Source organism: Ascidiella aspersa, chromosome 4 (genome assembly GCF_963924565.1).
Source record: "Ascidiella aspersa chromosome 4, kaAscAspe10.2, whole genome shotgun sequence".
Lineage (NCBI taxonomy): Eukaryota > Metazoa > Chordata > Ascidiacea > Phlebobranchia > Ascidiidae > Ascidiella > Ascidiella aspersa.
This window is the reverse complement of record NC_139450.1, coordinates 22,746,019-22,763,366: the sequence shown is the minus strand read 5'-3', so window position 1 is coordinate 22,763,366 and position 17,348 is coordinate 22,746,019. Positions and strand designations below refer to the sequence as shown.

Genomic DNA, 17,348 nt, shown 5'->3' with positions numbered 1-17,348 from the left:
AATTTTAATGTGCGGATAGTTTTTAAAAATTCGACCAAATGTACTCCCAAAACTTTACTTTTTTTGTTTTTAAGCACAAATGGGCTACGGAAAACCCATTTCGCTGAAAATATCTGAATGACCAGAGTGGGAGACTATGCTTATCTTGTTAAGAATACTTTCTAGTAGTTGTATGTAATTTTTTAGGAAATTTTAATGTGCGGATAGCTTTTAAAAATTCGACCAAATGTACTCCCAAAACTTTACTTTTTTTGTTTTTAAGCACAAATGGGCTACGGAAAACCCATTTCGCTGAAAATATCTGAATGACCAGAGTGGGAGACTATGCTTATCTTGTTAAGAATACTTTTTAGTAGTTGTATGGAAATATTTAGGAAATTTTAATGCGCGGATAGTTTTTAAAAATTCGACCAAATGTACCCCCCAAACTTTAATTTTTTTTGTTTTTAAGCACAAATGGACTACGGAAAACCTATTTCGCTGAAAATATCTGAATGACCAGAGTGGGAGACAATGCTTATCTTGTTAAGAATACTTTCTAGTAGTTGTATGGAATTTTTTAGGAAATTTTAATGTGCGGATAGTTTTTAAAAATTCGACCGAATGTAGCCCCCAAACTTTACTATTTTTTAGCAAAAATGGGCTACGGAAAACCTATTTCGCTGAAAATATCTGAATGACCAGAGTGGGAGACTATGCTTATCTTGTTAAGAATACTTTCTAGTAGTTGTATGTAATTTTTTAGGAAATTTTAATGTGCGGATAGTTTTTAAAAATTCGACCAAATGTACTCCCAAAACTTTACTTTTTTTGTTTTTAAGCACAAATGGGCTACGGAAAACCCATTTCGCTGAAAATATCTGAATGACCAGAGTGGGAGACTATGCTTATCTTGTTAAGAATACTTTTTAGTAGTTGTATGGAAATATTTAGGAAATTTTAATGCGCGGATAGTTTTTAAAAATTCGACCAAATGTACCCCCCAACTTCAACTTTTCTTTGTTTTTTAGCACAAATGGGCTACGGAAAACCTATTTCGCTGAAAATATCTGAATGACCAGAGTGGGAGACTATGCTTATCTTGTTAAGAATACTTTCTAGTAGTTGTATGGAAATATTTAGGAAATTTTAATGTGCGGATAGTTTTTAAAATTCGACCAAATGTACCCCCCAACTTCAACTTTTCTTTGTTTTTTAGCACAAATGGGCTACGGAAAACCTATTTCGCTGAAAATATCTGAATGACCAGAGTGGGAGACTACGCTTATCTTGTTAAGAATACTTTCTAGTAGTTGTATGGATTTTTTTAGGAAATTTTAATGCGCGGATAGTTTTCAAAAATCCAGCTCAATGTACCCGCCAAAATCTGTGTTTTTTTCCCAAAAACTCTTTTCGAGTTTTCTTTATATTAGCAAAATTAATGGATTACGGCAATGCTGTTTCGGTAGCAATATCTGATGGCCAGAGTAGGAGGCTATGCTTAGCTTGTTAGGCAAACTTTATTGTTGTTGCATTGTATTTTTTAGAACTTTTGGATGTGTGCAAATTCTTTAAAATTTATTCTAAAACAAAGATTTTAGCATATATATTTTAAAAATCTGTTGTTGTTGTGACAACCTAAATGTATTGATGATAATTAAGGAAAATCATCATTTATAAATCAGTTTTGTATGAGTTCAGCAAAAGATAATGAATTTATGGTAAGCGGTTCGTAAAAGTGTGAAAAAAAGCGTAAAAAATTATTTCGCCGAAATGACAATGGTCTCTCCCCTAAGACGTAATGCAAAATTTACGCACTTTTGGAACCTTTCAAGATGGCGTCAGAGCTTTCTAATTGGCTTCAAAAACCGCTCACGCGTGACACTAGTTGCGTTATCTAGGTTTCATAGAGATCAGTGATACACACACACATCTCACAAACTTTATCTTTTATTATGTAGATTCTGCAATATTCCAAAGCAAATTCTCAAAAGCGACTTTTACCAATTTATTCATTTAAAAAAACGGCTAATGTGGTTGGATTCACAATTTTGAGCTAAGTAAAATTAACGGTTGCGGAGCAACCACTTCTTCCATTTCCGACTACATATTTAGTTGAATGTGGTTTTAGTGCCATTACAGATACGTATAAAAAAAAACAGGAACACTTCACATTTGCAAACGCGGTGATCTTCGAGCAAAACTGACACGCTTTTCTCGGACTCCAGCTATAAGACCGAGATAAGAACAACACCAACGTCAGAATAAAACACAATTCGGAATAAGGCCAAAATAGGACTAATATCTAATGGTATTGCTAGCGTCTAAATCGGAATAAGTCTCTAAAAGGTCAGAATCAGGCCTAAACGACACTTTAACTAACCCCAAACCCCACCCCTAAGTACATCGCTAACTCCCCTAATAATTTCAACACTAACCCATTTTCTAACCCCACCCATTACCCACCAATAACCCCAAACAGGACCGAAAATCCGTTGCCAAAACAGCGACGCCCTGACGGCGCCAGTCAGACTATGGCAACCAAACCTTGGCACCAAAACGGCCGATGCCAGACCAATGGACCCCGATCGTCCCATACCCTCTACCCACAGGTTCTGGCGTTATTATGGCTATTTAGGTCTTCTTCCGATGAATTTAGGCCATATTCCGATGAATTTAGGACTTATTCCAATGAATTCAGGCCTTATTCCGATGAATTTAGGACTAATTCCGAGGAATTTGGGCTTTATGCCGATGAATTTAGGCCTTATTCTGATGAATTTACACCTTATTCCGACAGATTTAAGGTCTTATTCAGACGATTTTGATCTTACGCTGTACGAGATATTACTGCGTATTTGGCTGTATTATGTCGTTGGTCTTAATACTATGGTTTTATAGATTTTTCTGCTTTAGGTATTTTTGCTTTTTAGGTCTTATTGTGTGTTCCCGCTTTTCTCCTCAATTTTAATTGTTTTGTTTAAACATGAAGCTCATAGTTCACATTAACAATAACTAACGCTTTGTAAATACCTTATGTATTTTTCGTTCGGTAAAATTGTTCTTTGCATTTTTGTATTGTTTTTTTAATTATACCCTACTTTTGTAATGTTCACTGTTATCTCTGAGATAAATCATAAAAACGCTCCTTGCACATCATATCCAGTTTTGGCAATATTCCGTTTGTAGATTTTTTTGGGAGTAATTAACATTGTTCGAGTCTTTAAGGGAGGAATACAAAAAAAACTTTGAGAACCACTGATGTAGACTCTACATTGTAGAGAAACGACGCATGTCTGTTTGTGTAAATTATGGCATGTTCGCCTGGTAAATTAAGTGTTAAACTTTTCACCTCGATACCGTTTCCTTTCCTGGCCGTTCTAGCAACTCCAGTCGGCATTTTGACTTAGCTAAACCCCAACGCAGTCGCTCCTGTGCAACATAGTGTCACGCTGCTGCTGGATTAAAAACTACAGTCAACGATGCACTTCTTTCTGGCAACACGTTTTTTTACTGCGATGTAAGCTATTTCATTAAAAGCGAACTATGCTGAATTATGTGAATGTACAATAAATCTATAAACGACCTGACAGTATGCTTATAGCAGCCACTTCTTCATATTGTTGTTTACACAGAGAATTTTTGTTTTAATCGCTGTGTCGTAACGGAAAATTTCAGTAAAAATCTATGGCCTAAATTCTTTGCAATCCCTTTCATGTTTGCGTTATTCTTGCAGAAAATGTGCAAGATTCAATTTTTTGACACCAATTTTTATGCGTCAAGGCATTAACATCCGTTTTAGCATATGTTTTCAAAACGCCAATCCACGCCGCGGTGTAAACATAAATCAGTTTCCCCGGTCGTGTGGTATTCAAACTGTTGTCATTTAACTGAAGTCAGAGGCTGTTTCGGAATCGCGTTTTGACGTAAAAATTGTATGTTTCGTGTCAGAAATAAGTGCAAAGAAGGTTTTGAGGGATCCGCCCTTGTCACGTGACCTTTTATTAGATATTGTAAGAATTAATGACGTAAATCCTTCTTTGTTCGCAGAAATTTTGTTAACTGATTCTCGTCTATAAATAGCGTGTTCAATCAATATAAAATGGCTTTTACGGCTTTTACCCAGACATCAAACTCGAGTGCTTTTGTGACTGAAGCAGATTTCGTTATTATGAATTGCAGTATCGAATAAAGTCTTGTCTGTTACTCAATGAACCAATTGGAGTGCTCGTATGTTAGAAGCAGAAGATGAACATTTCAATTTGAATGCAGCATCTACATTGTAGTTATAAGTTTGGTACATCGAGACACAAAAGGAAAATAAATGAGTACTCATTATCAACTACTTCTACATGCTCTTTGAAATACAATGACAGTTTGTTTTAGTTTCGATATAGTGGAGTTCATATAGTACGGTGGCCATGTCTCACCTGTTAAAATATACAATATTAATCAAGTCAATAGGGTGCGAAATAGAAAAAAATGCGTTCAACGATTTTGAATCGATTAAGTATTCCGACCCACGATCACCACTCTTAACAGTTATTTGGTACTTAATGCAAAATGTTTGGTGACCCCTGTTCTAATATAGCGTTTTTTCTTAAAGGTGGAGACTTACAGTGGAGTTTGACGACCCCCTACATTTGTACCAGAACCCAACTAAAGAAGAAAAATTAAAAAAGCGGTTGCGGGAAGAAAAAAAGTTGTAAACCACTAATCTGTAACTATTTCACCTTCAATGCCGAAAGGTTTTGAAAAAAACGAATCAATTATATTAGTATTCTATGGTCTTCCTTTAAAAAATTATCACAGCTTGAAATAAAAAGAAGCTTAAGTTATCTTCCCCTGTCACTGTTACGAATCAACAAAGAGTACAATTATAAATCTGACACAAGACAATTTATTACCATAAACATTTAGTTTTGTTTTCATCAGTTAGGCTAAACGCGTGATGAACACACGTATACGTTCCTTCATCTTCTAGTTGCACATTACTTATTACAAACGTCCCAGTTGAGGAAAAAGTGGCTCTCTCCTTTATTGAATCTTCACATAATAGTCGGCTGTTTGAAACCTTAAAAAGGTAATTGGAAAAAATAAATTATGTGGTTACCCCCCAGTGGGAAAAATTTCCTCGTTTTAGGGGATAAATGAGCTATCAATCAAAATATCCACATCGGTTGGCGGGACAGAAAATTGCAATAGGTATTGGTCCTTTCCTAGTTCTGACTAACTGCTAATTTGAAGCTACCCTAGATGTAGTTGCCTATTAATTCTGTATGGTCTAGTGTCATTCCCACGTTATATGCTTGGCTAATTGATACTTTTTATCTTTTAGTTACTTCATTGTTACGTCATGTATGAGCACCATTTTATATATTGGGAGTAAATCTGATTTTTCTCTTTTCTAAAAGGGCAAAACATACAAAAAGGTTAAGAACCACTGATGTATAGACTTGGATAATTTGTATAACTGCACTAAGCTTGGCACTCGATGACATAACTATACATTTTGGCACTGGTCTGGAATCCTACCACAGTGCTCAAATTTTTTTTAAATCAACGCACAATATTAGGGTTGGGGTTAATAATTAGCGTTTAGGTGCGGGTGGGTCAATTATTGTTATATTTATTAGTTTATAATATTGCTTAACCTACCTAAACCCCACTGTGGAAAGTATGGCAAGTGCACCCGCAAGATTTTTTCACCCTTTCAAAAGTGCCCCCCGAAAAAATATGAACTGCACCCCAAATATGTAAAACGCTTGAGCGGAATACGTTTACAGTGCCATGTATGCAAAACAGAGTGCTTTGGAAAATCATAAAGTGCACCCGAGGTGTGCTCCAATAATAAATTGTTTCAACGCTGGGGTAGCGTAGTACAAGAAGGTACTTCTTAGCTGCAAACTAATTCTATAGGCATTACTGAATTTTTAATTTTGAACTTTTGGGACCGACTCATTCTTCCATATATATGAAAAATGGATTGGTTACCATATTTTGAATTTTGAAGTTCGGTATACGGGTTGCCAGGCAGATAATAGTCTCTTCCAAAACTAAAAATCAGAGCGCTGGTCTAGAATCCTACAACAATAAACATGATTTGAGTTTGGTGCTTGTTAGCTTTTGGATAGGTTAGGCAATATTATTAAATAAAATGATGCTTGACCCACCATCACCCAAACACTAACCCACACCCTAACCCAAATGAGCACTGGTCTGCAATGTTGTTGTGGTAGGATTCTAGACCAGCGCCAAAGTTATATCCCACTTAATTACCGAACTTGGAAATCTACACCACTGTAACCCGATCTGCAAAAATACAATACGATTTATTGCTAAAGCCATTAACAGTACTTCGCAAACTGAAGTTCGCACTGCTATAAACAGCTTTTGCAATAAATCAAATTGTAATTTTTGCAGATTCGGTAACAATGAGCCGGGAAAATAGCCTCTTTCTTCAGTTTTTACATATAGTTTTGTCATTGCACAAATTGTGCTTGACTGCTTGGCATAATTGTCAGAAGTTTTTAATTTCACCGCTTTAACAATAAATCTTAGTCTCACAGCCAGTAAAATATTTCTTGAAACACAGCCAACACATACACCAATTTGTGTACACATTGATGCCCGTATATATACTTTTGAAACATTTCTTTTTAGCAGTGTGACAGTCCACTGTGTAAAGTACCTGGATGCATTCCATAATTTGTAGCCACCAAAGATTCGCGCTACTTTTTTTTTTCTATTTTTATTCCAAGTTTTGCTACTTTTTTATTGTATATTCACTCGGAATTTTTCGGGCCATGCACCTACAAGATCTGCCATACTTGCCAGATTGGTTAATGCTTTTTTGCCAGCAAACATGAAGTTTTTAAATTTGAATATTAGGTTAAAGAAAAAAACTGTGTTTGATACTAGTTTGACTGTCAATTTACCCTCTTCCAATGTTGTCTCGGGACTTTACTTGTTGACAACAGTTATAGGCACTTATCTAAACTTCTGTATATATAACGTATGAACCCTTTCAATGGTAGAGTGTGTTTGTAAAAAAATTGTAATGTTTCCTTAAATATAAAAAAATGCTAAACACTAAGAAGGTTTACACTAATTATAAAATTATATAAATCTAGTAAAGTTTGATAGCAGTGAATTTATTGTTATGTTTTTTGCATTATATTGCTAAACTGCTTTTAGGGTGTGCCATTCTTTATGCATAAGTGGTCATATTTGGTAAGAGTTGGAAACTAGGTACTATAAGTATGACAGAAGAAGCAAAACATATCGTTGAACTTTTGAATGGGGAACCTTTCAAGAAAAGTTACAATCTAATATCTTTTCACTCACTTGGACCCGAACAATTATTGCAATTATTAAATGATGTTCTAGGCGAGATTGACCCTTCTCAAAATGGTGATATTAGGTAAGTCAATGTTTAAGGTTATTCTCATACCATGCATTTTTTTTATTTTTTAATAAATTGTTTTTTAGGGATGAAGCACCCGAAGTTCGAGCTCAAAGAACACTGACATGTATTAAAAACCTAAAATATGTCCCCCCAATGACTACAGATGTATCAAGTTTTCGACAGGGGATTGTTCTGGGTGAGAAACCAATTATCCACCCTATACTCAATTATCTACTGATCAACCTATCGAGTCTCAAAACACGAGCTTATTTGGCAAAGTATTTAGTCAAGCTACAGGTAATCAAAAGTAGAGTATTTCGTAAATATTTAATTTGTTTGGTATATATAGGACGATAAAGTATGAATTCAACATACCTGCAGATACACTTAAATACATTTATTCTAATTCAGATTCCAGATGAGCTAATTCTTGACCAGGCTGATACAACAATGCAGGAAACTTGGACTAAGGTATGGTCTTAAAACTAGCAACAAACTTTAAACTCAGCCAATTTTGAAAAGGTTTGACAAATAAGCTTGACATGATCCAGCTAATGACATCCCTGTCGCTCATAAATTTGAAGTTGGTTATGCTAACAGAATCTAGCAAGCATTGTCGTCATGGTTGTTCCTCGACAATCCCCTTTGAGCCTGTGTAGCTTAGGTGATAGAGCGACAGTCCCGGTATTCCCAGAGGTCTAGAGTTCGAACCCCACTGCAAGCTAGTTGCTTTTCTAGCCTGCCTTGCTTGGATCATTGATGGATTCTGTTACTCTGCAGTGGCTTACGGTGTACCACATTACATCTATTAACATAACATTGGTAAATCTCTCAAACAACCTGGCAAGGTAGCAGTGCAAAATAATATCAAATATTGATTTTGGACATATCTTAAATTACTTGATCATTGTTATAGTGCCAATGGTGTACTTATATATTAGTAGTCAAACAAAGTATATTTAAATATAGTACATGGAGCTTCAGGCACATTTTCAAGACATTCACAAGGATGTTACTGAGTTGAAGACACAGAGTCATGGAACAACTGAAATTAAAACTGACATCAAGACTATGGAAGAAGAAAAAGAAAACCTCTCTCGGGTAGGGTTTGGATATGATTTTTTGCGTTAATTGAGGTTATTTGCAAGTGGTAAAAGTCCTGCCATACATAATGCTGTAATGACAAAAGTCAAAAATACTATTGGTTAAGGCAGTGGTCTCCAACCTTCTGAATAACTGACCCTAATTTAAATAAAACGAGATCAGCATTTAAAGGCGACTCCAGTTAAATTTTCGGTAAGTAATGCTTCACCTAACTAACACAAGCGATTTATTATATGCTTAAGCTATACACAATTCCAGGGAACTGTGCCTACACCTTTGTGCCAAAATGAGAAATTTAAGTTAACACTTGCAACACTTTTAAAACTAGAAATTTTTTAAAAATTGTTTAACATTTTTAAAAGAATTATCTTTAAAATTTGTTTTAACATTTTTAATATACTCATTTAAACCACAAGCGAAATGAAACCACTAGAACTGCAGAATTTGGTGAGTGATGGCGACCCCACACTGGGCCGCGATCCATAGGTTGGAGACCATTTTGTTTAGGTATGCATACTACACAGTAATAATTATAATTGACACTAATGTGTATTGTTTATTGCCTTCAATCTAATATCATGACATGGACTGTTTATAAAACATAATTTGTATAAACTTTTTGTTAATGGATAAATTTTATTTTTGCACTTTGAGTGATATGGTTGTTCATTTCATTGTGACCAAGGGTATATTGGCCTGATGCATACTTTTTGCAGACTTTAACTATAGGGACTTTTTGCATCAAACTGAAAGCTATTTCTAATTATAAAATGAAAATTTGCAAAACACATTATAAATGTGGCACCTAACCTTCAAACCATACCAAATATGTGAAGTACAGACATACTGCAAAGAATGCCACCATCACTTACTTATCAAATTGGTAATTAAATACATATTATAAACCTTGCAATTATAAGTTTTTTTTTATTGTCTCAATAAAGCAGTGATTCCCAAACTTTTTTTCTCGCGAACCATTTTGAGCTTTTGTACAGTGTTGATGTACCACCTAAGTTACACCTTACCAGAATATCTCAAACTTTAACTCAGTGGTTCTTAACCTTTTTTCAGCCGCGCCCCCCTTTGGTAATTTTCTCATGCCTTGCGCCCCCCTAATATTTCGACATTTTGCAATTAAATATCACTGAGAAAACAGGAAAATAGTGAAGGAAGGGGTTGTTGGTCGCGCGAAGCGCGAAAAATTTTGAGTTTTAGTTGGTCGAATTGGCTAAACTGCAACCGAAGAGGCGTTTCGCATTGGGCACGCAACAAATTGCGCGAGCTCGACACATTGATTTTATCGAGCTGATTTTGACAAACGTGTTGCGAGGGCATTTACTCCACAGTTGTAAGAGTTATTATGTCGAGCGCAAAAAATGTCAAGCGCAAATATTAAACACTGCGTTATCGTGTTTCAAAAGATGTAACGACACACAATACAACGGCAATATTGCAAAAACAATACAGTTTCGCGCAAAAAAAGTTCGACTCCCCCTGTTGCTATAGCCTGTTATCATATATAAAATATGGATGAAAAATAGTCCGAAAGGGCGATAGCTTTTATCGTTTATCTATAAGTTAATTTAATAGGACGGTGATACCATGAATTTTCTAAAAGGGAACTATAAGATTCGCGCGCAGCGCGAAAATTTTTGCAGTTTTAATGTTAAAGTTGGCAAAAAACAGAGTTTGTATGTAGGAATTATGCCTGACCCAAACGAAACCCTTAAAATCACTGCAAAAAGTTAAAATATATAAAGTCGAGCTCGCGCCCCCCTTAGAATTCCTTGGCGCACCCCTAGGGGGGCGCGCCCCCCCCGGTTAAGAACCGCTGCTTTAACTATTTTAGCATATTATACAAAATAAAATGAGCATGTAAGCAGAATTAAACTTTACCAAACGCCATACCAGGAAGACAAAGAAGCCATAAATTAAACAAAACCCAATTCAATGCGATAGTTGTTTTTTCTTCACCAGCTGGTCGATACATACGACAATACTACACCGCTCACTATTAGTTTATTACTACATATATATTAAACCAGCTAACAATTAGCGTTTTATTATCTTGAACAAGATAAGTGTTACGTCATAAACGTGCGAAACCTCAAGTTAAAAGTAACTAAAACGCAGCACGGCAAATTACCCAATCTGAAAGTTTAAAAAGTTGAACGTTTTCGAAATTTATACGTATGCTGAAGTTAGTGGCGTACCATCTGAAAGACTCTCGCGTACCACCGGTGGTACGCGTACCACAGTTTGGGAACCTCTGCAATAAAGGGTATAATCACCTGCCTATCCTACTTTAAATCGGTTTTGAGCAATTTAAAAGTTCTGATTCAGCTCCGTTTCGACTAACTTTATTTTCAAAACCGGTTTATAAAGTTCCGGTTCGGATGCAACTTGAGATAAAAATGTGTGTCAATAAGTGTAGAGTTATGTGACGTAAACAAGCAGCTCATTATTGAAATATATGAAAAATAAAAAGCAACGTTTTATTTAATAAGTACTCATTTTTTTTATAAAATTTCGAACATGACATAACTTGACTGTGTAAAACAGGAGTTGTGACGTCATGCTGGAGTGAACCGCTTTTTATTACAGGTTCAGGTTCTTTTTTATAGTTTATTGAAAAAAACAATAAAGCAATTGACAAGAATTTCAGCAAAAAGCACTTCGTTTTTAGCAATTTATTTAATTGAGTTTGAAAGCAGAAAATTACTATTAGTTGTGATTTGATTCTTTTTCGATTAGCCATATTAATGTTAGGATTTTCTGGTGATTTAATTACAGAAAGTTGAAAGAGCGAGGAAAAAGGCGGAAGGATCACCAGAATTTGCAGAGGCACTTCAAGTAGCGCAGAAGATGCGCAAAGAGAAGGAAAGAGGAGAAGATTTGCAAAGAAAGATTCAACAGCAAAGAAGACTTATGCAATCTGCTGAACAAAGGCTTCAGAGGATTAAGTAAAATTTTTGCTACTTTTGACATTATTAGGAAATAAAATAAGCACTTTTGTATCAAAAACATAGATAAGTTAAAAAAATATAATGTTTCTAATAAGTTTATGAAAGCCACAAATATTGAAAGTTTGATGGAAGAGAAACAGATGATGAATATAAAATGCATGTGTGGCAAAATTATAACCTTATGTCACTGATTTAGACAACAATTGCATGAAATGAAATCTTCTGGGACTGATGCATCTCCACAGAGCTTGATTGGAAAAATGGAAGAAGAAAACAAGTTAAACATTTATTTGATCAAAGAAAAATTGCCCAAGGTATGTGTCGGTTGGTACTTAAAACCCTATGAAGAAAATGCTACAGACAAAAAAATCCTGAAAACGTTACCTGCACCAACATGTAAACAATGAATTATAAATACAGTACAACGTTAGCGCCTACCTTAAAAATATTTTGTAGGCAATTTCCAAGACAAAATATACTTTGCCTCTTGCCTAACAAGAATGTTTATGTTTGCCCATTTCATTGTACGTTTATTAGCAAGTGCAGGATACATTTTCGGTTAATTGCTAATAAATCATACCTTTTCCGTATTTCTTTTAGGAGATAATAACAAAACGAAAAACAATTCGTGATCTTGAACGGGTTGCCATGGAACCAGTTACCCAGCGTGACCTCAACGCACTAGAGGATGAGATTGGGCAGACAACAGCACAGATTAATCGGTTGGTGGAAAAGCGCATGGTAAAAGGAAATCCTGCAAAAGACAAGTTGGCCATGTTTAGGCAGCAGGTGTGCTATAATTTTGGTTATTGTTATTAAAAATGTATCTTATCTAATCACATGTTCTTGTGTACTTGTCTTGTGTTTATTTTTAAATTGAATTTGCTAGGCGTCAATCCTGTCCCATCGAAAGGAAACCGTTGCAGAGAGTGTCCAGAACAAGAGGGAGGAAGCATCTTTGGTGGAGCGAGAGCTTATGGAGAAGAGAAGAAAGCTACATGAGCTGGGAGGAGAAGTCCTCAAAGGAGAAGAGGTTTTTCGTGTTTTTTACGACTGTTTTTATGCAATTGTGTTTGTAAACACACTGTTTTTATCTTGGCAATGAATCTCAAAGCCAAAAAGGTCGAGTAAATCGTGTCCCACATTAACTAAGGATGATACAAGTACGTATCAAAACGTCAGGTAATGTAGATTTACTCGTGCTTGTTGGCTTTAAGAGTCATTATCAAGCTACATTACAGATCCGTGCAGAGTGTACCGTCACTATTTTACCTTTAAAAACATCTAGCAGTCATACGGCATTATAAGCCGAATACCCCATGTTGGTGCACTAAATGTCATTTTATTAAAAATTTACTGGCAGCAATAATTTAAAAAAAAATCGAGTAACATCATGGCATTTAGTTCTTTAGATGAAGTTAAATACAGGTATGGCATCTCAACAAAATATACTTCGTTTAATATCAACAGTACAAGAAATACGTGGGAAAGTTGCGACTCAAAGGAAGTCAATACAAGAAGGATAGAGCTGAGCTAAACGACTTGCGATCAGAACACGGTGTTCTCAGTCGCACAGAGGCTGTCCTGCAGAAGATACATAGCCAGTCTCAGGGTCAACTAACAGTCGCTGAACAGAAAAAGGGAGTCTCTGGTAAGTTATACAGGCCTTTAAGCTAAAAATTCAACTTTTGTATCAAAAACTGGTAAAAAATGTTGATCAGTATGCTCTAAGGCTAAGGTTATTTTAGCTAGCTTTTTAAAGAACATTTGTATTCGATTAACTAGAAATAAAAAGTGCGCGTGTTTTAACCTGGTATTGAAATTCTTGCAATTTCCATATTGTTCACGTGTTGTTTCGTGACAGGTTTTCGAGATACACAGGACGAGCTCGAGAAAGTGTCAGCGATGAAAAGTGAGATGGACGACATGAAACATCGCACACTTGATGACATGTCCGACATGGTGCAGAAGCTTCACTCCGTCTTCAACGAAAAGAAGGCGATGCTCGCCCCCATCATACGAGAGCTGAGACCGATGCGACACAGATACCAGGTGGGCCACTGTCTCATTTTAGGCTCACGCGCAACAGATTGTGGTGAAAACAACCTTTAGTTTAACTTTAAGGCTGCTTAGCTAGGATCATGACATTTAGTTTCTTTAGATTTGTACAAAAAACAAATTGTATGCCCGTCTGAAGAGATCAAAATGTCCGCGGTCCAGGCGTTGGCAATTTGTAGTTTCCAAGATAATATTTAAGATACAGACTAGAGTAAAAAACGCTCTCAGAACGGTGACAAATATTTTGCTTAGTATATCACGTTTCATTGCAAGTAGAAGGCAAGGAAAAGAAATAATGTTGTCTGACACTTGATTCGCTGTCATAATAATTTTAGGCAAAAAGTACAGCCGATCAATCTTGGGTCATTGCTTTGGTGAAATAAGCAAAACGATCAAAAATATTAGTTAATTCAAAAGGAACATGAGAAAGTTTCTAAAGCTGTTTTAACTTTTAACCCGTTTTTAACACTTGTTACCCTCTTGAGGGGAGGTCAATTTTATCTGGTAGTTCTTTAAAAGAAAACATTTGTATTATGACTCACTCCGTAAAAATGGGCCATTGGTTCGCAGCACATTGTTTTCTGAAACAAATGTAATAATTTGTATGCAAGGTTGCATGGGTTGGTCGCCATCTGAATAGGTTAAGGGAAACCCAACACAGAACATCCATCATCACAATATTTACGATAGACACCTCAACTTGGCATCACCTTAACCCCACGCCCAAATGTTCAATTTCAGGAAATTCAGCAGGAACACGAAGAACGCAAGTTGCAGTACGACAGCGTTTCGGCAGGGCTCGAATCGAATAGGGCGCAACTTGAGCACACGGTGGCGGCATTGAGCCACGAGCTTGCTGAATACGACAGTCGGTACTTTCTTAATCAAAGCCTTTCAAAGGTAAGTGTACTTTTGTTTCATGTTTTTCAGTGTTATTAGCTTTCGTGAATATTTTTTTCTGAAGTAACTTAGTGAAACGGAATTTTCTTTCGAATAACAGAATTTTCCTGAACCCGAATGGTGAAACAACAATTCTGGTTTCACATCAATGATAAAGATTGCACATCAATAATAAAGAATTGATTCATTCGAATTAAGATACTGATGATGCTTTTAATAGCGAAATATATTTATCATAATATAGGATCTAAACAAACTGGTTTTCGGTTTACTAAGTTCTGTACTTAGTTTAATATTTATGTAACTTAGTGAAGTGCGTATTTTTTTCTTTAGATCGCCCAAGCACAACTCGATCGCGCTAACCAGGAGATGAAGATGTACACAAGCGGAGACAAGAAGAAGTCGTTTAGAGAAATCTACAACCGCAAGATTCAAGAGCAGGAGAACCTGACCAAGGTATGTTCGTAATCGCGAACTAACAAGCTCACCCATTGTTTGATCAATGATCATATTATTCATAGCGTAACTACAATAAGTTACCAGACTTTTAAAGTAGCCTATATGCAAACTTTTTCGACTCACACGCGACACTTTTTTTCTTGTTTTTTTTATCGATTCACATGAGTATTCTCAAATTAGGCAAACCTAAAACAACGTTTTGTGCCAAATTGTTAACTCTATAACAGTGATTTTCAACCCGTGGGACGGTACACACTTGTGCGGATGAAAAAAATGTAATGCAGATAAATAGTATGGTTAATGCAGTGGTCAAATAAGCTGGTTCGCAGGCTTGCGTTACTGATAAAGTGGTATAGTCTTTTAGTTGTTTATTGACGCTTAAGCTATCTGTTTTATATCGGTTAAGGCTCACGGTTTTTAAACACATAACCCTTTGATTGTTATTTCACAAAAAGGAAAAGCTACGGTTTGCTAACTTACTGTGCTTGTTTCGTGCGGATGATCATTTTCCGAAACAAAAAAATGCAAACGGTTCTTTAAAAGGTTGAAAAGCGCTGCTCTATAATATAAAAAGGTTACCCAGTAAAGTACCTGTGAAATCAAATATTGACTTTTGTTCTTTAATCAAATTCCAAAACAAAAACTTTAATTTGTACAAGTTAAAAACAGCAAATTTTTTTTGCGACAAAATCAGTTCGGGTAATATTAAACAAAGTACTGCTGCTTGATTTCAAAACAATTTTATTTTTGTTTTTACTTTTTTTATCACCATAATTGTTAATTGATTAAGTTCTAAACGTACCGCAATAAAGCAGGGCTCAGTTAATTACTCGATATAATGTTTAAATTGTAACTTAGTTCTCGTTAACGTTACTGGGGTATACTCAGAATATATTATGCCATTTGTTTACGTAAGGGCTTAATCAAATATATGAAAGCAAGCAAACACACTAATATAATTTGTGTATTATTGTTTACTTTGTGCAGAACCTACGCGAACAACAGAAAAACGTTCGTGAAAATCACGAAGGCGATTCTAAGCAGTTGACAATGTGGAAAGATCTAGAAACTCTCTTTAAGGTAAGAAGAATCTTGCAATTTGTTTAACTATATACGTGGTCTTTAGCAAAATAATCTATAGCAGACTACCATTGTAGCAAGAACAACTACATAAATAAGTCCCAGGTTTGAAAAATTTTGAAATCTTATTTCAATGTAGGGCTTATTTTCACTTTTAGCTGGATTGTTGATGTTATTCTAATTTCGGTCTTGTTGCTCGAGTCCTTTCCTGTTTTTAAATTAGGACCACCATCGAACAAACCAACCAAAATAAGGACAAGACTAAAAACTATGACTTTCCGTATTACAGTATACACAAACTCTTTAACTTTTGCTTATTATTTGCGAAAAAACATTATTAGTTTCTTCAAACATGACATAATAACCCTGACTATAACGTTGAAGAATAAAAGGCGTTTTGAGTTACACTAGGTTGGATAATTATAAGGAAATGAAATTTTACAAACCCCTAAGTAAGACTCTTGTAAAATAAAACGCGAAGTTACAAAATAAATTATGTTGTGCATCGTATTCATAGTGCAAGCTCGGCATCCTGCAACAGAACAGAAACGACATCAACCGACAGAAAGGGTCGCACTCGAGCAATTTTTCTGCAAGTCGAGAGGGCAGTCAAGACAGGATGGTGCTTTAACACGTGACTGCTGACCAACAATGTATACTGACACGTCACAAAACGTGCTTTGAGTGGATAACCCTTTTTTGTTCTTTTGACTCTCTTTGCTGCAAAGTGTAAATGGTTGCAATTTTCGGGTGCTTACACGTTTATTGTTTATACGCATTATATTTTAGAAATAAAACGAAAAAATAAATGTTTTTAACCCTAATGCAGTTTATATAAATAAAAAAACATCTTTAACTATGCCACTAATAAATAAACACAACGAACGCCAAAATAGGCAATTTCGTAGTTCGCATTTTTGGTTTTGCTGTGACGATTCAAGTCTACACGCAGTTGATTTACGTCACTGAACTTTCGGCTAGTTTTTTTTAGAAAATTGGTGTATGGCTACACCAAAAATTACAAAAGCTGCAAGCTGCTTAACTTAGCCGGAGTCAGTTTTTGCATTTAACGAATCTAAGCAGCGAGTAGCGTTTGAACAATTTAGTATGACATTAGAGCCGTTCATTGTCTCTAGGGATTTTACATGATTTACGTCACTGAACTTTCGGCTAGTTTTTTTTAGAAAATTGGTGTATGGCTACACCAAAAATCACAAAAGCTGCAAGCTGCTTAACTTAGCCGGAGTCAGTTTTTGCATTTAACGAATCTAAGCAGCGAGTAGCGTTTGAACAATTTAGTATGACATTAGAGCCGTTCATTGTCTCTAGGGATTTTACATACCACCATAGTACCGAATACACTGCTTGTTAAGTTAAGCTGTTCTTCTGGGATT

The 17,348-nt window shown here is 35.7% G+C and overlaps 1 protein-coding gene across 2 annotated transcripts; it reads left to right on the top strand.

Moving 5' to 3' along the window:
* Window positions 1-5,868: 5,868 nt before the first annotated feature.
* On the top strand, window positions 5,869-16,813 carry LOC146148704 (intraflagellar transport protein 81 homolog). Of its 2 annotated transcripts, XM_083387097.1 has the most exons (14): window positions 5,869-7,402; window positions 7,471-7,684; window positions 7,799-7,858; window positions 8,357-8,488; window positions 11,285-11,454; window positions 11,654-11,771; window positions 12,058-12,246; window positions 12,347-12,490; window positions 12,928-13,108; window positions 13,322-13,509; window positions 14,257-14,415; window positions 14,749-14,871; window positions 15,862-15,954; window positions 16,472-16,813. In XM_083387097.1, the coding sequence occupies exons 1-14, from the start codon at window positions 7,242-7,244 to the stop codon at window positions 16,583-16,585; spliced, it is 2,046 nt and encodes a 681-aa protein (XP_083243223.1). In that variant the 5' UTR covers window positions 5,869-7,241; the 3' UTR covers window positions 16,586-16,813. The 2 variants fall into 2 exon arrangements, with proteins under 2 accessions (XP_083243223.1, XP_083243224.1); XM_083387098.1 differs by lacking the exons at window positions 5,869-7,402; window positions 7,471-7,684; window positions 7,799-7,858 and adding an exon at window positions 8,040-8,209.
* Window positions 16,814-17,348: the final 535 nt, after the last annotated feature.

Excerpts from the sequence above, each read along its gene's own strand:
- LOC146148704 (XM_083387097.1), top strand. The coding sequence starts at position 7,242 with ATGACAGAAGAAGCAAAACATATCGTTGAACTTTTGAATGGGGAACCT. Across the intron at positions 7,685-7,798 it reads AGTATTTAGTCAAGCTACAG|ATTCCAGATGAGCTAATTCT; the intron begins GTAATCAAAAGT and ends ATTCTAATTCAG. Across the intron at positions 15,955-16,471 it reads ATCTAGAAACTCTCTTTAAG|TGCAAGCTCGGCATCCTGCA; the intron begins GTAAGAAGAATC and ends TCGTATTCATAG.